The 23241-nt window shown below is 36.1% G+C and overlaps 1 protein-coding gene across 4 annotated transcripts in view; it reads left to right on the forward strand.

The window, feature by feature from the left end:
* ERBB4 (erb-b2 receptor tyrosine kinase 4) overlaps window positions 1-23241 on the forward strand; it is a 1095199-nt gene that overhangs the window by 776851 nt on the left and 295107 nt on the right. For all 4 annotated transcript variants that reach the window (XM_072742096.1, XM_072742098.1, XM_026002035.2 and 1 more), the window contains exons 6-8: window positions 15694-15812; window positions 18899-19040; window positions 22705-22818. In XM_072742096.1, the coding sequence (XP_072598197.1) occupies window positions 15694-15812; window positions 18899-19040; window positions 22705-22818 (375 nt within the window). The remainder of the gene's footprint in view (window positions 1-15693; window positions 15813-18898; window positions 19041-22704; window positions 22819-23241) is intronic.

The raw sequence follows: 23241 nt of genomic DNA on the forward strand, positions 1-23241 counted from the left end.
TAGAATTGGGAGCTCCTTGCAAAGACAGTGGAGCTGTGAACCTAGAAGGAGCTTAGCCATGGCCTTTGGTAACAGTGAGAAAGACAGTGAATCCAAAGTGTCTGTGGGGAACCACCCTGCGTTTCCTATCCTCTAAGCTGTTGGTAGTCTCCTTCCATCCTGCTGCTGCCACCAAATCTGTTAACAAAAACTAAACTAAGTAGGGACGCCTGGGTGGCTCAGTGGTTGAGCCTTTGCCTTCGGCTAAGGACATGATCCTGAGGTCCAGGGATTGAGTCCCACATCGAGCTATTTGCAGGGAGCCTGCTTCTCCCTCTATGTATCTGCCTCTCTCTGTGTCTCTCATGAATGAATGAATGAATGAATGAATAAATAAATTTTTTTTTTTTTAAAAAGTAAACTAAGTAAATGTCAAGATCAAATTGGCTTTATTCACTGATTCATGAATCTAGCAGCATCCCATCGGGCGATAGAAAGGAGCTCTGCTGAGCTGTAGAAAAGGACAAGTTTTTAAAGCCAAAAAAGGAGTGGAAAGAAGGCAACTATTGGTAAAGCATGCATTGTTTCAGGCAAGGCTGCTTTCCTAAGGAGAATGGAAGGTCATCTCACTAATGCTGCCCAGGTAATTCCGTGTTGGCTGGTTGAGTTCATACTGCTGAAGGATCTAAACAGCAGTTAGGTTAGGATTTAAGTCCTGATTCGCTGACGTGGGGCTTAGCAACTGGACTCCATTTTGAGCTTGCTGTCTCTTTTTTTAACAAATAGTACGGTATTATTTCAAAATGGAATTGGCCTAATGGAATCTAATAGAAAGTCCAGATGGGGACTAAAATCGATAGAGTAATTTAGTTTTTATAAAGTTGGCATTTTTTTTTAGGAAAAAGTGACAAAGCATAGATTATTCAATAAGTACTGTTGGAACAAATGGTTCACAGTATGTAACAAAACGAAGTTAGAACCCTACCATAAAACAAAAGACATGAGATGAATTGTGTGTTAAAAGTTTAGTGGCACCTGGCTGGTTCAGTTGGTAAGGCATGCGACTCCATCTCAGGTCATGAAATTAAGCCCCATGTTAGGTGTGGAGCCTACTTAAAAAAAAAAAAAAAAAAGTTACAAGACATGATATAGAATAAGGATTATAGATGGATTAATTATAAAAAGCATGAAACCGTTGAAAGTACTAAAAAATTTTAAATAAAAATTATGGGATGTCTGTGGTTATGTCTTTTTAAAATATAACTGAGAATTAAAAAGAAAAAGATCATTTTAACTATGTAATAGTGTTTTTATTATTAAAACAAAATATTTTTATTTTTTTTATTTTTTTTTAATTTTTATTTATTTATGATAGTCACAGAGAGAGAGAGAGAGAGAGGCAGAGACACAGGCAGAGGGAGAAGCAGGCTCCATGCACCGGGAGCCCGACGTGGGATTCGATCCCGGGTTTCCAGGATTGCGCCCTGGGCCAAAGGAAAGCGCCAAACCACTGCGCCACCCAGGGATCCCCAAAACAAAATATTTTTAATGAAATTTAAGAGAATTAAAATTTACACAGGAAATTTATAAGAATGTTTCACCTCATTTATAATCAATGATATAAAAGCTATGATTTTCACTCTTAGATTGTCAAAATTAAAAAAGAATGATAATTTCTAGTGAGAATGTGTCTTTCCCGTTAACTGTTATACTACCATAAAATTGTAACAGGGAGGTCAGGAATTTATAGGCACCCAAAAATCAACATTGGTTATTGCTGTGGTAAAAAATAACTTATTTTCTTAAAAAAAAAAATAAATAACTTATTTTCTAAAAACTTAATACTGTACTTGTATTTCTCTAAACACGTATATTGATTCTGTGATTCCAAAATTTTTGAAAGGATAGAAGAACAACAACAACAACGAAAAAAAACCCTCTTTATTGTAAAACTTTTAAAAAATTGAGGGAATACCTAATTTTGGCCACACCATAGTGATTATAATTTATTTTAAGAATATATTAATAATTCATAAAAAGCTTTATTTAGGGATACCTGGGTGGTACAGCGGTTGAGTGTCTGCCTTTGGCTCAGGGTGTGATCCCAGGTCCTGGGAGAGAGTCCCACATCTGTCGTCCCATGGGGAGCCTGCTTCTCTGTCTGCCTGTGTCTCTGCCTCTCTGTGTCTTTAATGAATGAATAAATAAAATATTTAAAAATAAAATAAAAATAAAAAGCTTTATTTATTTTTTTTTAAAGATTTTGTTTATTTATCATGAGAGACAGAGAGAGAGGCAAAGACACAGGTAGAGGGAGAAGCAGACTCTATGCAGGAAGCCCGACATGGGACCTGATCCTGGGACTCCAAGATCAGGCCCTGGGCTGAAGCAGCGCTAAACCGCTGAGCCACCTGGGCTGCCCTAAAAAAGCTTTATTTAATATCTATAATGTATTATTTTCTATAAATGTGTTGCTCAAAGAGAATCCCAAATGTTTTATATGGGCCCATAGTTTAGCATACTACCGTCATACAGGAGAAATTAAGATTTAACTACCCCAAATTTCCAGTTGTAATGGTGGAAAAAAAATAAACCCTCATAGGTTCAGGAATCCTAAAACTTCAGAAAAAGGAAATTTCATCTCCAATGGCTCTGAGTTCCTATATTCATTGGAAGGCCAATTTGCCTCACATATGTAAAAGGAGCACTAGGACTAGTTTCTTTAATTTCCTACTTGACCTTTGTCTATGCAGTTTAGCAGCGCTTTCAACTACTGGTTGCAATTCATTAGTGGATTGTAAAATCCTTCGGTAGTCCCTGCCTAATATTAAATTTGTATTGAAACAAATTAGATTAGAATAAATAGACCAAATTAGAATAGAACAAAAGAGACAATTTCAAAGTACTTTTACATAATTAGGGTTATTATAATTTCTTAAAACTTTTCATCGTGTATATATGTACTGAGCCATGATATAAAATGTGGGTTGTTTTTTTTTTTTCTCTAAATTGAGATTTAAAAATAAAACAGCAATAATAAAATCATTAAAAAAAAAACACTGCAGGGGATCCCTGGGTGGCGCAGCGGTTTGGCGCCTGTCTTTGGCCCAGGGCGCGATCCTGGAGACCCGGGATCGAATCCCACGTCAGGCTCCCGGTGCATGGAGCCTGCTTCTCCCTCTGCCTATGTCTCTGCCTCTCTCTCTCTCTGTGACTATCATAAATAAATAAAAATTTAAAAAAAAAAAAAAAAAAAAAAAAACACTGCAAAGAAGCATAATTTAACTTTTAGGTAGACATGATTACCTTTTTAACAAAATCTCAAAAATATGTCCAAATGAAGAAAAGTAATATTTTGATTTTTTAAAAGATTTATTTATTTATTTATTTATTTATGATATTCACAGAGAGAGAGAGAGGCAGAGACACAGGCAGAGGGAGAAGCAGGCTCCATGCAGGGAGCCCCATGTGGGACTTGATCCCAGGACTCCAGGATCGCCCCTGGGCCAAAGGCAGGCGCCAAACCGCTGAGCCACCCAGGGATCCCCCACCCCTACCTCCTTTTGTCTTTAAATCTAGACACCTATTGTTTGAGGTTCTTAATGTTAACATATTACTGAAGATATATAAGAGTCTGGAAACTAATTCAAACTTTATAATAACTTAGTCTGTGATCTAAGATAGGCGAGTTAGTATTTGTTAAATGTTAACTTCTTCACCTGTAACACAGGGATAATTAACTTGTCCTGCCAACTTATGATACAATGGTGTAAGCGCTAGGACAGAAATCTGTGTGACAGGAAGTTAGGTCACCAAGAAGGAACAGGAGGGAAGAGGTAGGGGAAGGGCTTACAGATAAGAGATTTGGTGAAGGGTTAATAAAGGAGAGATGATCCTTGAAGAATGTAAAGACATCAGATGAGCAGAGAATGGGTCTAGAACATGCCAAACAAAGAAACAGGAATAAGAAGGAGGCAATTTAAGAGGTAGACAATAGAATTTATAATAAAGCTTAGTAACCAACTATTTGGCAGTAAGGGAAAAGAGAGGAAAAATTTGACGTAAATTCCAAGTTTTGAGTTGAGCAATTGAATCAATGATAGAAATAGTCCCCGAGACTTGCCCTTTGTAAATGTTAAATATCCCTGATTCACCTAAGTAGAACTGACCAGTTAATAATCAGTTACTAGTTAGAAACTCAGGTGAGATATTTAGAGACATTGTGAAGAAGGTCTAGGCATAGATATTTGAGAGGTGTTAGAAAATATGTATTACAGATGACTCTTGTGAAATACTTGGCTTTCTGAGGGTAATGAAGAGCATGAGATCAAGGGAGGATTAATTTTTAACCTATTTTATATATGAGAATCTTGAGAATTGGCTTTGAAGAAATGGCCAGTAAAGAAAGACATTTATTATAAAAGAATATAAATAATTTCCAATGCAAGAATCTGGCCTTGAACATTACAGGACTAGGCAAGCTATGGCTCGGGAATAACATAAAATGGGGAAAAAGAACATCCCTTTATCTGAGACAAAAATAAAGTGAATGAGTGTAGATTTGGATGAAGAAAAAAATTGACAGTAGAAATGGGCATATTAATTTAGCTGAGGATAGCTTTGAGTTTTCTAGTAATTTTTTTTTTTAAGATTTTATTTATTTATTAGAGTAAGAAAGGAGCATGATCTGGGAGGAGAGGGGCAAAGAGAGAGAGAGAGAGAGAGAGAGGGAAAGAGAGAAGCAGGCTCCCCGCTGAGCAGGGAGCCCATTGTAGAGCTTGATGTGGGACTCCATCCCAGGACCCCGGGATCATGACCTGCACCAAAGGCAGACACTTAACCACCTAAGCCACCCAGGTGCCTTGAGTTTTCTAGTATTATTAAATGCAATATTTTTCCTAGCATTTCTGTATCATTTGGCATTTTAATTCCCAAACTGATTATTCACAACATGGGCTCTGTGTGTTGTGAACAAACTAGAAACTGCCTGAAAAACTCGAAGGATATATCTCTCAGAGATGGATGGGAATTATTTTGGATTTGTACATTGGCAAGTTTATTTATTTCAACTTCAGTTTTCTCATCAATAAAAATGAGAAATTTAGACTAGATATCACTCAGGAAGTCAGCAACTATTTATTCATTGCTTACCTGATATATGTGGCTCTTTTATATTTTAATATTTTGTGATTATTTTCATCACAAAATTGTCAATACCCCCCCTCCTCAATTTGAGAAGGACATTCATCCAGGTGTTTATTGAGTAGGAGAGATTATCTTTGTTTCCGTTCATTATTTTGGATAAGGACATAGTTATCCCATATACTAAGATAAGCAAAAAAAAAAACGGTAGCTTTTGTTTTGTTTTCTTTTGATTTGTTTTGTATTTGTTAAGTCTGGAAGTGGAGACATGTGGTCTACTATGATTGTAACAGCATATCATTTATTTGTGTGGCATAAGATGTAGCCTTCAATTCTAATATAAAAATTATTCTTTAGAACACTATTTGGGGTTTTCCTATGAGGATCCATATGCTTCCTTTATTATTTGAAACCAATATATACAGTTTTATGAGGTATATGCAAAAAAGTCATCCTTGCTTTCAAGAATATCTTTATAATTAAGGTAATAGGGTACTATTGTTTTTTCAGATTGTGACTCATCAAGTTTGGTGATGTTAATAATCTATTAATAGGGGAGAATTTCCCTGGTGGCCAAGAGTGTATTTTAAAATCAGTTTTAAGGTCCCTCAGTGAATCACTGAGCGTGTCTAAAGAATAGATTGAATAAAACTCCATTAAATAAATGAATAAAGCAGCTAGTGATGAAGAATGGATTAGACAAGATTCTTTTTCTATTCAACACAACTAACAACATTATCATGTCATAGCCCGTGGGCCACCAGGGATTTATCTGGGACAAGGGTCAGACCTGATTAGTAGCTGCCAAAATCTGGGCATACTTTATTAACTGACTCTGAATGTCAGTTTCGGTAATGGCTTTGTGAGTATTTGCCATGTTTTTCAGATGAACTATGGCAGTTAGTGCACTTAAGATTAAACTATTTTGTTACCTGAGGGAGTGTATACCTCATGGCCTGGCCTAGCTAGTTCTGACTAATTAGTAATTAGGAATAAAAGATAATCAATTACATTTTCTTCTGTGATGTGAAAATGAGTATGCTTGCTGTAGTTTGGAAGGCCTAGACACTTTTTTAATAAATCTGTTTGGCTAGGTTCCATTATTAGAAACAAACAGGCAAAAACTAAATACCTTCCCTGAGAGCCTTTTCAATATTTAAGCCTTAGGTTGTTGGTTAAAATAATTGATAAATCCTTAAAGTACAAATTTCTCCCTTGTCCAAATCAGGATGTAGCCTTATGTATCTTGAGGGCTCAGTTTGTGCAGTAACAATTACTGGCTCCATTATTCTGTGATCTAGCTAGCATGTGAGATAGGAAGCAGCAGTTTCAGACCCATTTCCACCTCTCCCTTCCCATCTAAATAAATGCTTTACCTTTCCTGGAGTAACCTCTCACTGGAAGAAGAAAAGTCTTAGAGCAGAGGTTTTGAATTTTGGGATTTTCAAGACTGCTTATAAAAACCTTAGAGCTACCACAAGAAGCAAAAAAAAAAAAAAAAAAAAAAAAAGAAAAGAAAAAGATTTGTCTAGCCTCTTTTTCAGGCATACTAAATCAGAATGAAGGAGGACAAGCATCTTTATTTTCAATTTTCCTATGTGATTCTTAGAGTCTACTTGGCACTGGACACATAAATGTGTAAAATTGTTCTCCTTTGGGAAAATGAGTAGTGGTGTATTGTTTGGTGTTAGTTTCATTAAACTTGATTTTCTACACATTTCAGCACTCTCTAGAAGTAATGCGTATTCTTGGATGGTCCATAGGCTTTATTTATTTCATTCAAAGTATATCTTGATGATAGGAACCTTCTGAAAACATGTTGCACTACCCAGAGTGTTCATTTTTTTAGTCACAATTTCACCATTCATAGGAATAAGTATTGGATCATAGAACTAAAGGGTACCTCCAAGGAGCATTTCCTCAAGCCCCTAGTCTCTAATTAAGTGGATGTCTAAAGGATCCAGAAGAGTTTTTCCTTAAATACTGACAAATAGAGGCTCAAGAAGCCCATTCAGTTGCTCATTACAGTGTTTTTATCACTCTAATAGTCAATAAATGCTTCTTCCCATCCAACTCAAATCACCTCTGGCTTAACCCAAGCATTTTTCTTCTTGTTCAAACCTCCAAGTATGTAGCTGAAAACAGCCTACCATTAAAACCATTCCACTGAAGTACTATCTATTTAATGGGACATGATGTGTTTCATGAACACAATTTGTCGAAATCTGGTCAATAAACAGAAATAGTTACAGGCAGCATAAAAGTGCAGGTCACTGAATACTAATTGAAATAGAATAAAATAAAAATACAATAAATGTGCTTTAAAATGTGTTTAGCCATGGAATTGGGGGCCGTTCAACGATACTCTATGTACAGCTCTAGGAGGTGAAAGAAGGAAGTCATTTTCTGATGATCTCTTACTTGCTCTCTGAAATTATTGCCTTCACAATCAGCCAAGTAGTATTTCTGTTCACTCTTTAGGTTTTTTCCTCCTAAATCTTCCTACCTGCTTGCATGTGGATTTTTGTTTGTTTGCTCACTCAGTAGGTGGTAGAAGGCTTAACAACACAAATAGGAAATTAAAGCAAGAGGTCAGTCAATATGGTAGGATTTCAAAGAATAGTCAGTCACCTATCAAATGATATAAATAATCTAGACTTTCCCCCATTTTTGCTGGATAGAGTAATGATTCTCAACTTTAAAGACTGCATATTGGCCACACCTGGGAAGTTTATCAAAAGTGGCAAATCCTGGAACACCGCAGGTAAATTTTTTTTATAAGAATGAGATGTTTCCCCAGGCATTTAAAAAATTTTATTTAAGTTCAATTAATTAACATATAGCATATTATTAGTTTCAGAAGTAGAGTTCAGTGATTCATCAGTTGCAAGTAACACCCAGTACTCATTACAACATGTGCCCTCCTTAATGCCTATCATCAGTTACCTCATCCCCCATCCACCTCTCCTCCAGTGACCCTGTTTGTTTCCTAGAGTTAAGAGTCTCTTACGGTTTGTCACCCTCTCTGATTTTATTTTATTTTATTTTTCCCTCCCTTCCTCTATGATCCTGTTTTGTTTCTTAAATTCCACATATGAGTGAAACCATATGATAATTGTCTTTCTCTGATTGAGTTATTTTGCTCAGCATAATACCCTCTAGTTCTATCCATGTCGTTGCAAATAGTAAGATTTCCCTAAATCTTTTTTTATTTTTTCCCTAAAGTATTCTATTTCCTGCTACTTAAAATGAGGTCTATGGAGCAGCAGACAGTGACATTACCTGGGAGTTATTAGAATGGGCAATCTTGGGCCCCACTGAGATTAACCAAGTTATAGTCTTCATCAACACAAGAATTCCAATATTAGAGTTTGAAAGCCCCCATGAGGTGGTCTAATATACAGCTTGGTTCAGAACCAGGGGTGGAGGAAGTGAACAGAAGCAAAAGGCCCTGAGCATGAGGATATGGAGGAAATGAGGAAAGAAGTAGCAGATAAGAAAGAAAAGAGAAAAGTGGCAGAGTATAAGAACAGGAGAGGAAAACACTTATAAAGACTTTGCCTAAATTTAACCATATTTAAGTTTTTAATGGGCAGAAATCTTTTCATTTTGTCCCTGTGATGTCAGTGCTCTGTTTTGCATTATTTATGAATGTTCTTTGTCCTCTTTGTATTCATAGGAAGCAATAATAAATAATTAATAAATTGTCAAAGTACTTTAAATAAAATAAATTTCTAAGGGAGTAACTTTAAACATGATTATTGTTATATTTGAAGAAGTAATTAAGACATTTATTTTATTAGGGATGTGCTGATAAGATGAAGCTACTTACAAATACTTTAATTTCTTGAGATGATAGATATTCTCTCAACAGCATCCCCTTACTATGGAATGTGTGGTTTCTTAAACTTTATCCGTCTGATTCTTTTTTTTTTTTTTAAGATTTTATTTATTTATTCATGAGAGACAGAGAGGGAGAGAGAGAGAGGGAGAGGCAGAGACATAGGCAGAGGAAGAAGCAGACTTCCTACAAGGAGCCCCGTGTGGGACTCCATCCTGGATGCTTGGATCACGCCCTGAGCTGAAGGCAAGCACTCAACTGCTGAGCCACCCAGGCATCCCCCATCTGATTCTTATGGATATGTTGGATGAATCTCCATTCCCAATTTCAAGTTTACTGAGCCTAATATAATAAACATCTTAACTTCCCAGATTTTACCTTTTATGTTACACAATCACAGTTAGTGATGTACCATCAATGAATAAGCTAGTTAAAATTCGACCCAAATATTTTAATGCACCCAATGAAGCAGTTTAGGAAAGATACTAAATATGGGGGTGGGGGTGGAATCTAATTAAATAATATTCAGGCAGGGTGGAAATTAATATAACCAAAGCAATTATAAGTCAATGTTCCCATGGAGGCTAAGTGAGTTATTTCATTGATTTCAGGAACTGTTTTGTTTTGTTTTTCCAATCATAATGAAATATGAGTATAGTTTGATGTGTTTAATTCATATTAGGTAGTACTATTAATCAATAAATGTCATTAAATAGATCGTACAAAGGGAATGTTTTCTTTCTAAAAAAAAATCTCACATAACAATGTGAAGAAATGATTTTTTTTTAACTGTGTCACATCACTGTTTAGAGATTAAGTGTATTGTTTTGTTCTTTTTGCTTACTTATATTATTACCTGTCAGGCAAACACTTCTAAATATATCTCATGCTTACTGAACTTTCAATTGGAATTAAGGCATACAGAAACCATGACAGCAGAAAGTGCTATTTTTAGTCTTGAATGTATCTTACTTTATTATTTTTTTCTTAAAGATTTTATTTATTTATTTATTTATTTATTTATTTATTTATTTATTTGAGAGAGAGAGAGAGAGAGTAAAAGAAAGCATGAGCAGGGGGAAAGGCAGAGGGAGAAGCAGACTCCCTGCCGAGCAGGGAGACCAATGTAGGGCTCCATCCCAGGACCCCAGATTCGAGATCTGAGCCAAAGGCATATGCTTAACCAACTGAGCTACCCAGATGCTCCACTTTTTTGTTTTTAAAATGAATTATAGACTGCTTTTGAAGCAAATTCCATAATTCTCAGTAATATCTTAAGTCAAAATTTCGAAAAGTAATGACTTAGAGATTTCTTTCCATGTTCTTAAAATTGAATGGTGTATCTAAGATCAAAGTGTCTGAAAAAAATGTGTGATATGTGACCACTATGTAGATGAAATTGCTATTCTGAATAATTTAAAGGTGACTCAACACATATGAATATTTAATGTACATATTTTAAATGTTTCAGAGCATAATAATTATTATTGAACATAAGACTGTACTATGTTAGATTATATTTTAAAACATTATCGAATTTAAATAGTATACTCACTGAAAGAATTGATCTTAATGTGAACATTTAATAAATAATTTAAAAATAAATCATGATTAATTATCTTTATAAATATTATATCTACATTAATTTTCTAATTTGGTAGGAAAGACCAAAGTATATAAATGAAGGAAAGCAAAATATTTTATGTACTACCTTGAAACACCATAGAGTTAAAAATAGAAATGAACACTTAGACATATGTGCCTAAGATTAAACTATGGTGTGACTTACAGGCTATTACTGCTTTTAATAGGCTTCGTGCTATTTCTGACTGAGCAATGCCTGTCAATTTAAAGCAAGTTAATAGACTATTCTGTGATAACACTAATTTCAAATCTAGTAATTTGTTTACTTAACATATGTCTGCTATTTCAATTAGCAACTTTGGTACATCAAAAAAGCCTTGTTAAATCTGGAAGAGATGAATTATATATGAAATTATTTTTTACAAAAGTGTCTACTGAAAGTGTTTCCTTCAAAAAGTATGAATTACTAATTAGAGTATCTAAATAAATACACTACTTGGATACAAGATAGGAACATCAATGTAACCCTAATGTAGGAATATGAAGAGTTAATGAGTGGTTATAATTTGTTTGGATGTATTTCATGTATATAATGAAATGTATATGTATAATATACATATAATGTATATGCACTGTGTATATATGATGTATATAAAATATAAACAAAAATTACATGGATGACAGGTACAGTTCTAGACATTGGAATCTACCAATAAATAAAATGTGCCATAAGTGAGCTGTAAAATATATCAGATCGTGATTGATGCTATAACATAGATGGAGGAAGAAAGGAAAAGTGAAAGAAGAAAGGTAAGAAGGGGAGGGAAGGGAAGGAGAAAGAATCATCAGGAATTAGTAGTTTAGAAAGAACTCAGTATTGAATAGGGATAGACTTTACTCAGAAACTGAGATTTGAGCTAAAACTGAAAAAAGATAAAGGGACAGGCCAAATTGATTTACTATGTAGAAATTTATTTAAAAAAATTATTTGAGAGAGAGCAAGTGCAAATGTGTGCAACTGAGGAGAGGCAGGAGTGGGAGTGAATCTCAAGCAGACTTCCCACTGAGTGGTGACCCAAGACAGGGCTCGAACCCAGGACCCTGAGATCATGACCTGAGTTGAAATCAAGAGTCAGACGCTTAACCAAGGGAGCCACCCAGGTCCCCACTATGTAGAAATTTCTATTAGAATACTTAACAGAAAAAATGATTTCAAAATTTAGTGCTCTCCAAATTTCAAGTGCAAAGTGTGCCCTTACAGGGGCACTAGAATGGCTCAGTCCATTAAGTGTCCAATTCTTGGTTTCAGCTGGAGTCATTATCTGGTGATCTTGGGATCAAGCCTGGAGTTGGGCTCTGTGCTCAGCATGGAGTCTGCTTCAGATTCTCTCTCCCTCTCCCTCCTCTCTCTCTCTCTCTTTCTCTCTCAAATAAATAAATGAAAATCTTAAAAAAATAAAGTTATATGATACTTCTTATCATCTTATAGAAGATTTTGAAAAAGACACATTTTAAGTCTGGATTTGTAAGTGCATTTTTTTTTTTTTTAAGATTTATTTGAGGGATGCCTGGGTAGCTCAGTGGTTGAGCATCTGCCTTTGGCTCAGGGTGTGCTCCTGGGGTCCTGGGATCAAGTCCCACCTCAGGCTCCCTGGGAAGACCCTCCTTCTCCCTTTGTCTGTGTTTCTACCTCTCTGTGTCTCTCATGAATAAATAAATAAAATCTTAAAAAAATAAAGATTTTATTTATTTGAGAGAGAGAGAGAGAGAGAGAGAACAAGCATGAATGGGAAGAGGGGCAGAGGTAGAAGCACACTCCCTGCTGGGCAAGAAGCCAGATTCAGAGCTGGATCCCTGGACCTGAGTTTAAGGCAGACACTTGACAGACTGAGCCACCCAGGTACCCCTCATATAACTTTATTTTTACAAAATAAAAACAAAACATAGAGTGAGTCCAAGTGTTGTTTCTGTTTAAACTCTATTTGATATTTGTATTGATTTTTTTTTTTAGTACATAGGTAGGAATATAATCATGTCCAACAGAGGAATATGGTTCATATTTAAACATTATGTGCCATTTATGAATATCATAATCATTTTCAATTAGGAAGGATCCAAGTGAAATATGGAATCATGAAGTAATCGATAGCAGAATTTAAGGAGCATTTAAATTAACTACTAATAAACATGAACAATTCTGCTATTTGCATTTTGATATGCTCTGTTTCTTGGTATTTTAATATTTGTGTATTTGCATTTTTTTAGTGTTAGTCCCCTACCTCTTTAACTCTCTACATTTTCTTTGAGAGTTATTTTTATTTATTTTAGAGAGAGAGCGTGCTAGTGCGGTGGGGAGGGGCAGAGGGAATGGGAGAGAAAGTCTTAAGCAGACTCAGCACTGAGGGTAGAGCCCCATAGGGGGAGACTTGATTCCATGAACCTGAGATCAAAAGTTGGTCATTTAACCGACTGTACCACCCAGGTGCCCCTACATTTTTTTTTCTCTGATATGTGCATAAAGCAGTCAACAAATAACTCATTGTGTTGGCAACATGTGATTTATTTAGTTAGAGGGGATACTTACTTTCTTGTATGCTAAATGCCATCCCTAAGGATAAAAACAATAAGGAATAAGACAATGGACTTCAAAAAACTACTCTAATAGTTTAATAGTAGTTTAAAAACTACTCTAATAGTTAAAAAAAAAAAAAAAAACAATGTAGTGTGGTAAGTGAAATAATATGTAACAGTTGCTGGGCACTATTAACAGGGGCCCTGTGAAGCACTTTATACCTATATCTCTATTTTCAATCTTGTTGGGTAGGTACTAATACTAAAGCCTTTTTAAAACTGGAAAAGTGAAATACAGAGATATTCAATAACTTGCCCATCAAAAGAATAGAGTTTGGGTTTGAGCCTAGGCCACGTAGAATCTGCATTAACTTTCTCCCTTGTTCAGAAGAAAGAAAGATAAACGAAGTCATCCCAGAGACATATCTGGAGATGTCAGAGAGAAAGTGACATTTGACCTGGATCTTATAGATGTGTATTTGCTAGGCGAAGAAGACAGAAAGGCTTTTAGCATGGAAGAAAGCATTATAAAAAGGTAATGAGTGTCAAAATTAGAAATGATACAAGAAATCAGGAATCACAAGTGGTGATTGTGTGTGGTTGGATGTGAGGAGCACAGTGAGAGATGCCATTAAATACAGAGATGGTATTTAACTGATAAAGGACTTTTATGCCTTGCTAAGGATTTTACTCCTTTAGTACAGGGATGACAAGTTTTCTATGCAGAACAGCATTGATTTATAGGCAGTGGCTTGTATTTTCAAGTCATTGCTTTTAGAACAGCGTGGGGGATTAATTGGGATCTGAGAAACCTTTTTAGAAGGCTGTGTAGTTATTTAGAGATTACTTTCCAAACAAAGTTGGAGTAGAGAGGAGGGGCAGTAATGAGAAATATTCCTTGGTAATTTTTTAAAAAGATTTTATTTATTTATTCATGAGACACAGAGAGAGAGAGAGAGAGAGAGAGAGAGAGAGAGGCAGAGACACAGCAGAGGGAGAAGCAGGCTCCATGCAGGGAGCCTGACGTGGGACTCGATCCCGGGACTCCGGGATTAGGCCCTGAGCCAAAGGCAGATGCTCAACTGCTGAGCCACTCAGGCATCCCTTCCTTGGTAATTTTATTTGACAATTTTGTTAGGTATGAGAAGCGAGAGCGAGGGAAAAGGAGAAATAGAAAATGTGTCCCAAATTTTTAGCCAAGCTATTGAATGGATGGTGCTACCAATAACTGTGAGAAGGGCACGGAAGAGGGAGATGTGCTCTATTGGTAGAGGTGGGAAAGTGAGTTACATTCATAATACACATCTTGGGACATCTAAATGGGGTCTTCTGTAGGCAGCTGGTAATAATACATGTTGCTGCTCAATAGAAACTTCAGATTTGGATCTGATGTCATCTGCCTGTAAGGTGGTATGCAAAGTAGGGGATGAATGATTTCATCTAGGCATGAGCCTGTAACCCAAAGAAAATTGTCAAGACCAGCTCTGGGGAATACTGTTGTTTAAAGGGCAGAGTCTTGCTGTAGTAGCAGTGAAGGAGGCTTTAAGGAACTAATCAGAAAGATCTAAGGAAACCAGATTGAAGTGGAAATAAGAAGCGAAGATGTGATGTGCTGTCACATGTTCTGTGACATGCATTTCTCTAAGTGCTTTAAATGTATCTCTTTGGAATAAGTGAGATAAGTGTCCTTCAGTGCTATAATTTTGATGCTCCAGCCTATGGCATTGATTTTTATTAAAGCGTACCCTAGTAGTGTGCTGTCAACTTGGATCAAAGGATAGGATAAGACCAATGGAAACTTGTGTTGTGTCTACTATGAATGTGTCTCTCTCCTTCCTTCCTTCCTTCCTTCCTTCCTTCCTTCCTTCCTTCCTTCCTTCCTTCCTCCCTCCCTCCCTCCCTCCCTCCCTTCCTTCTTTCCTTCCTTCCTTCCTTCCCTCCCTCCCTCCTTCCTTCCTTCTTTCTTTTGAGGATGTTGCTCTGTTCTTTACATGAGAAACTTGGTAGAAATTTCACTTAAATCTCAAGAAAACAAAGTTATGCTACTACTGACCAGATTTCTGTATCTATATTTATCTCTCTACTTGATATGAATTGTGTAAAATATAATGTGAATCATGTAGTAGTCTATATTTCTCTTTTTTGCATTGACCACTAAACAGCTTAGGTTATTTCTGCGGATATCCTCTGTCATAAAACCTTACTGTATACATTTGTGAATTGACTTCACAGCTGACTCCATCTTTTGGAACCTGCCAAAATACCTCATTCAATGATTTCAAATTTGATTCTTTCCTTCTAAGTTGTATGGTGGTTTTGTAAAACACAGTGTTTGCTGGGACAAGAAAGAAAATAAAAACAAATGCTTGTATCATTTGGAAGGCTTCTGTAGAGTGATTTTGACCTGTTGCAAGCTTCATTCGGCAAATTGTTAGCTGTATTGAGTCACCGTGTTGAGTCAGTGGTGGGTTGAATGTTATGACCCGAAAGCTCAGCTTTTCTCAGCTACTCAAAGCACCTTAGGAGATTTTCTTGGTGACTGACTTTGATCAGGGTCCCCTCTCTGTCTTCCACAGTGACAAGGACGGTGTGTGCAGAACAGTGTGATGGCAGGTGCTATGGGCCCTATGTCAGTGACTGCTGTCACAGAGAATGTGCTGGGGGCTGCTCAGGACCTAAGGACACAGACTGCTTTGTAAGTCTTGGAGCTTCCCTTCTACCTTCCCCATCTCCCTCCTTCCTGCTTGGACTCAGGCACATTGAATCTTTTTAAAACAAGATCAAATTTAACCATTTTAGGATTAAGAAAGAGGCTCTGCTTTCCTATAATTGATTCCCTCACTGGGTGGCTATTGATTAACTAGGATTGTTCTGTTCTACTAAATGAATTGTGTCTTTCAGATGTAGTTTATATTACAGGTGAGATTTATTAGAGAATGTGAAGAGGAACACATTGAGATATCTTTTTAAAAGCTAAAAGCGTGTTTCCAAAATATACATTGATTACCTGTTTATATGTTGTTGCATCATTGAGTTTTCTGAGTGGGAGTTCTTGAATTTTTTTTAATTTAAATTTTAAGATCATAGCTATACATTTCAAGATTATTCATAAATTCATGAATTTAACTATTTCCCAGTTTTTTTTGTTTACAAGTTAATATTATTCATAATTTATAAGATTTACAAATGCATGCTTAAAGCAATTTATATGCTAATCTGTGTGATTTTTATTTTAGAAAGGGGCACTTTTCTTTCCTTAAAATTAACATTTATAGCTTGTTGGAGACATGTTTAATTACATTCTAGTATCCCCAATATAGTTCTTTCTGTTTTTTTTTTTAATACAAACAGTTCTGTGAGCTATAGTTAACACAATCTCATATACAGACATTATTTTCATTTTAAGCTAAAAAAATCATAAAATAAATTGTTTTGCTGACAACAGAACTTCATTTTTTTAAATTTTCCACAATCCAGAGAATACACATATATATATTAATAATTGAATTTTTTTCATATTGACAACTCTGAAAATAAGCAAAACATGAATTAAAGGTCTTATGATATAGATAATCTTTTCTTAATGTCACAAGAAACTTAACTTGTCGACCCTAATCCTATAGTGAAACAAAAGTATATATTGAGGAAGTGAGTAGAGAGGAGGAAGTGAAGAAACGTTAAAAATTTAAGGAAGAGGCTTAGCAGGACTTGAGGTCCTTTGCCTATCAGCCAACACAGGATAAAGCTTGATGTGCAGGACGCTAAGCAGGTAGTGTGTTAAGAAGCCCAAAACAGTAACAACAAGAAACACCAACAATAGCCATAACTTTCATTTAGAAGGTTTTCACTGCATTTGTTTTCATGGTTCCATTATCATCATAAGCAGCGTGCCGGGTGAGTCTCAGAATTCTCATTTCATTACTTTTATGGGACGGTCCAATGACTCCACTATGGCATTTGGTACAGAATGTTCAAGAACGACAGACCGAGGCCTTGGTGTAAGTTACATTATTTCACATGCTGTTTGGAAGGTAAATTTGTTTGATTCCTTTAGTTTATGTCCCTTTGTTGCCAAGCAATCCGTGCACGACACTGCATAAAGTATGTTCGTAAAGCAATTATGAGGACACATGAAGTTTTATAGCCATAAATTAAAACTTACTGAGTTTTGTAGATTGCTTTTTAATAGATTCTTCCTGGAAAATGTCATCTTAGTGAATAATGTATCATGAGTGAGTCTCATTCTGATTATGCATCTAGTAGACCATCATCAGGGAATTGTCATGTTGGTGATAAAGTGCTTGCTAAAACAACAATTGATGAAGAAAATGTTTTGAGGAAACAGAATGAATTAGTACTTATTAATAACCATATATACAATTTATGATGAAATATGAAATATAGCTTGAGTGTGTAATAGCTTACCTTCCAAAGTCTCAATTATTCCTCTGAAGGTTTAAGTTGTTTAATTAAGAGAATTGGTTCATCACCTTTTTTGAAAACCATGCTTTTGTGTATTTATATATATATATTCTATTTTTATATCAAATATATCTCATGTGGTAAAATTGTTTTTTGATTATTCTCAAGTGCCTTTGAATCTATTAACAAATGGAGGTCTCAATACAAATATAAGAGTCAGAAGAAACAAATTGTTTTATTTGAACTTGATGGCTTTCACTAAATGGTATGGCATTATGAAAAAGACCACATAGGAAATGGCAACACATTATTTAATTATAGGCTAAGTATAGGCTATTTCTCTTCATCTTGGCATTACATATTCTATATTTACACTTGACTAGTCACCTGCCTGAGCATTTTCTCCAAGTCCAGTTTCAATGACTATCACGGTATTTTCTCACTATACCATGGTGATGAATATTCTTACTGTGTCACTTACTGCCCTGGGGTTTTGCAAACAAAGCTTTAAGGAAAGTCTACAGAGAACTGGGGAGTCTGTTGTCAGTGTCAAGCACTGAGACTCACCACAAACCCTTTGAATAGTGTGAGTTGAAAAGGTTTTTTACTATTAGTTAATTTAATTTTATATATTTTTAAAGATTGAATTTATTTATTCATGAGAGACACAGAGAGAGGCAGAGACACAGGCAGAGGGAGAAGCGGGGTCCATACAGTGAGCCCGATGCGGAACTTGATCCCCAGACCTCGGGATCATGCCCTGAGCTGAAGGCAGACCATCAACTGCTGAGCCACCCAGGTGTCCCCACTCTTAGTTAATTTTAATAATTTAATAAACCAATTATTAGTTTGGAGATTACTGGGTGACTTGAACATCAATATCTTTGTATAGATTATGTATTCACTGACATTGGAAAAACAGTTTTGTAAGTTTGAGAAGTTTAGTGCAACTGTGAGCCTAACAATGAGTACTTAATTAACTATAAAGCTGTCACATTTTAAATATTTTTTTGAAATATTAGAACACACATACATATATATAAATATAAACATTATAAGTAAAGAACACATCCTTTTCACAAAGCTGTTACAACAGTGTTCCTTTAACAAGTATTATAAAGGTTATTCTTTTTTTTTTTTTTTTAAGATTTTATCCTTTTATTCATGAGAGACACACAGAGAGAGGCAGAGACATAGGCAGAGGGAGAAGGAGGCTCCCTATAAAGGAGCCTGATGTGGGACTCGATCCTAGGACCCTGCGATCATGACCTGAGCCAAAGGCAGATCCTCAACCACTAAGCCACCCAGATGCCCTATGAAGGTTATTCTTAAATGAAATTAATATTTGCTATGTTGCAGGCCTGCATGAATTTCAATGACAGTGGAGCATGTGTTACTCAGTGTCCTCAAACTTTTGTCTATAATCCAACCACCTTTCAACTGGAGCATAACTTCAATGCAAAGTATACATATGGAGCATTTTGTGTCAAGAAATGCCCACGTAAGTAACAAGTTAAAAATAACCAAATTAAGTAGATCATCATTTAAAAACCAAAAAAAAAAATCGTATACATTTATTATAATTTAAAACTTAACAACAGTATTGTGAATTACTTGGATATAGGTACTATTGCTACCATTTCACAAATAAATTAAAATTCAAAAAATTAAAGTGATTAGTCCAAAGTCTCAGCAAAGGAGAGGCATGTTTGAGGTTAGAGTGTAGTGTCATTGCCTTCTAAACTTACTATTTTCACTATACCTCAGTGTTTTTGTACATGATGCTGTTTCTCAGAAAAGTGATTAGTTATGTGGGAGCAAGTTTTGTAGTGAATGAGGTCTGCTTGCAATCACAATGAATTTCTACCTAATATTGTTTCTGATTACTTATTTATAAGAGACTTTATAGCATTGTAGTTTTGATATCAAATCTAATCTTAAATAATAATAGATTTGAAGGGCATGTTTAGAGGTCTTTGCAAAACTGACAACTCATCCTAGGGATTCAAAGTGACCAGCTTAGCTTTCATCAAGAATTCAGTATATGTCTACATATGTACACCAGTCAGTATCTTTGCTTGGAAAGAGTGATGGGACATTATTCTTTCATTGTTTTACCTATTGGAAAAACTGAAAACAAAACAAAACAAAACAAAAAACCCCACAAAACCCTACTACATTTGTCCATATGCTCATTTAAAAGAAAAAAGTCTTACAAACTACAGCATACCATTATTATGATTTTCTTTACTTTGTATCTGTGATTAAATATGAAATATAAAGGATGTGGGTTTAGAGTGGCTATGGGTTCTGGCTTTGCCCATCTATTACTCATGTGATTTTAAATAAACTATTTAGTTTGCTGTATCCTCCTCTTTAACAATCATAGCTCTCTTCTCTCTTTCCTGGAGTTATTATAGTGATCAAAGGGATGGGGATAAGAATCAGAGGGATAGTATATAAAAACAAGTCTTTGAAAACAATGACAATTCTAGTCATTATTATTAATTTTTTTATGTTGGTTAAAAGAATAATTGTGCATACACGCTTTCAACACCTAACTTGTGGCAAGTGTGGCTAAACACGAACTATTTTGTGAAATTACATGCCAGTTCCCTTAGATATGGTAACTCCTAAATTTCCTTTCTTGAAATAGTTTAGGCCAGTCAAATTACTGGACTAATTTAAAGCGCTTCAGTATTTATCTATGTAAATTTCAAATATTTGAAGGGCCCTGCTTCTAATGCATGGTTGGCTAAACTGTAACTATCTTGGAAAAACAAAGACATTTAGCTTCTAAATACTGCTCTACAATCCTTAACCTAGAATTCTAAAATCAAAAAATTCCAGATGAATAGGTTTTGAAACTCATTTGGCTGCAAAATCTGAACCTAGCTGATATGAGGGTATTTATAATTTGTATTTACGTCACTTGGCATATATTGCTGGGAAAATGTAGAAGTGTTTAAATATGGGGTATTCCTGAAGGCCTTGCAGAAAGGTGGTTGTATAATACACAGTATATTCACTTGTTGCAGGTTGGGTTCCCTTCAAACAGAGATTAGGTTAGTATAGAGGAATATTCTCAAAATGAAGGCAGGAGGAGGAAGAAAAGGAAAGGAACAGGCTGTGATGCAGTCACAACGATGTACCTTTTTTGGTGGTGGATGCCCTCTGGTGGATAACTGGAAATATAGAGATCACACCTCGCCCACTCCCATGGATCCATATGCATCCCTTTACCCCAGATTCCCTTCAATCCCAGATTTTCCAATATTTCTTCTCCCCGGGCAAGCCCCTGCTCATATTTATTCTAAGCTCAGGTCACTTCCATACAAAGTAAACAACCATTTGAACTACCCAGAACCATGCCCACTGGTAGGATTTTTTTCCTTGCCACTGTCTTTCAAGTCTCCTCCTGAGTGAGGCTGCAGGGCAGCTGCCGTTCATTTTGAGCTGCTTGCACCCACATACCAAACTTAGTACTTTGTTTTTGTCCTCCCTCCCTTAGCTTGTCACAGGTGCCTTCTCTTGGTCTCCATGCAGCCGTCGGTATGAGCTCAATCTCATGAGCCAGCACAAGGAGTCTGGGCCACCTGCTTATGCAATTTGCTTGTTCCTCTGCTCTGACTCATATCCAATCCTAAATGCACTGCTCTGTCTTAGAGTGGATTCCTGTTGGACCTGCCCAACATTATTACATCATGGTTCTAATAAAACCTGAGTTATGATGGGCAGTTCTAATATAAGGTCGATCAATGACCCATGGTTAGGCACTCTCTTTCTACCAGGACCCAGAAGCATATGAGGAGCTGTTTATTAAATGGTGTAAAATTCTGTGCTACAGATGGCATGGCTTAGCTCTAGAATCCTAGAGGTCTCTGATATGATTTTCCAGCTGGGACTTGCCATAACTCCATACAGCATATTTTCCACCACAGACATTCCTAATATCATATAGCCTCTTGGATTTGTTTGTGTGTGTGTGTGTGTGTGTGTGTGTGTGTGTGTGAGTGAGAGAGAGAGAGAGAGAGAGAGAGAGAGAGAGAGCAAGCAGGGGAGGAGCAGAGGGAGAGGGAGAATGAGGAGGCATGAATCTTAAGCAGACTTCATGCTGAGTGTGTACGTAGTCCGACCCAGGGCTTGATCCCACAACCCCAATATCATGAGTTGAGGTGAAACCAAGAGTCAGAGACTTAACCAACTAAACACCCAGTCACCCCACCTCTTAGATTTTATGTATCAGAAATGCTTGCATCCCAGACTGGACCTACACCATTTGCCTTTCCTGATCTGAGCCCCCTTCAAAGTCAGATGCCTTCCATACCACTGAATATATTAGGCTAGAAGCAGCATGCCTACACATGGAAGGATACGGCCTTTAAAATATAAAGTGGCCTAGCAGGTATTGTGTTTTCCCTTTACTGTGGGAGGCTCTAAATGCAATAATTTGTTATTGTTGTTGGGTTTTTTTGTTTTGTTTTGTTTTGTTTTTTGGCAGGGGTGTGGGGGTGGGGTCGGAGGCAATGTCCTGGCATATTTCAGATCAGTGGAGCCCTAAACATTTCACCAACATAATAGGTAATCAGACGTTCCTGGTTTATTTAGTATACCTTTCCTGAAGTGCTGCCTTTCAAATTCCATTTTGTTTTTTTCATATAAAACTATAGAACAGTTTCTATGGCATTCCACTGAAGGATAGAACACATTTTGAACATTTCCTCCTGGATATGAAGTACACTCTCTTGATCCAAGGCACTTCAACTTCAGCTTCATTTGTGCTTCATGTAACTTGAAGTATTTTTAGACTTCAGACTTGCATCATGACATGAAATGAAGTGGAACTATTGAAAAACACAAACTAAATGTCATGTAGTTTCCTAAGTCTATAAAAGAAATTCACTCTATCTTGGGGGCAATTCAGGATGTGGAGCAGTAGTCAAGCAAGTACTAACTGTTGTTAACACATGCTGCCCTTGGATTTGAATGTGGATTTTCATAGATTCTATTTCAAGTTGAGATATTTAAACTGGGATATTTTAGGGAAAGAGACATGTATACTATCAATGATGCTAAACATTGTTAAGCCCTAAAGTACTTTGTTCTAAACTTGTTTGCTAAACATCAGCATTGTTGCTAATTTTACCTTTTCTTTTTTGAATCAGATAACTTTGTGGTGGATTCCAGTTCTTGTGTGCGTGCCTGCCCTAGTTCCAAGATGGAAGTAGAAGAAAATGGGATTAAGATGTGTAAACCTTGCACTGATATTTGCCCAAAAGGTGAGTGATAGCAGCGATTACTTTGGCTAGAAGAGGGATCTACTCCAAGGTTTTTCCATTTATTCTTTAAAAGACTGGCTAAGTTCACCTCTCTTACATGTACGTACTTTTCCATGACTTTGAATAATCTCATAATAATAAGTATCAACTGTCTTAACAATGTATATTATTGATTTCGAATAATGTTTGCTAAATGATCCAGGTTAAACTGGGAGTTAACTTTGATAGAAACTCAGGAAAGAAGTTCCATTTTATTCTATATGTAGCTAATCTTAGAAGTTATGCACACAACAAGGGATTGCTTGATTATTTTAGCACCAAGAACCCATATTAATTACTTGCCACTGTAGGCTAAATGATCTGCTATGTATATGAAGGGGTACAAAGAGAGAAATAACACGATACTTAAACCTCCAGGTCTTC

Source organism: Vulpes vulpes, chromosome 16 (assembly GCF_048418805.1).
Source record: "Vulpes vulpes isolate BD-2025 chromosome 16, VulVul3, whole genome shotgun sequence".
Lineage (NCBI taxonomy): Eukaryota > Metazoa > Chordata > Mammalia > Carnivora > Canidae > Vulpes > Vulpes vulpes.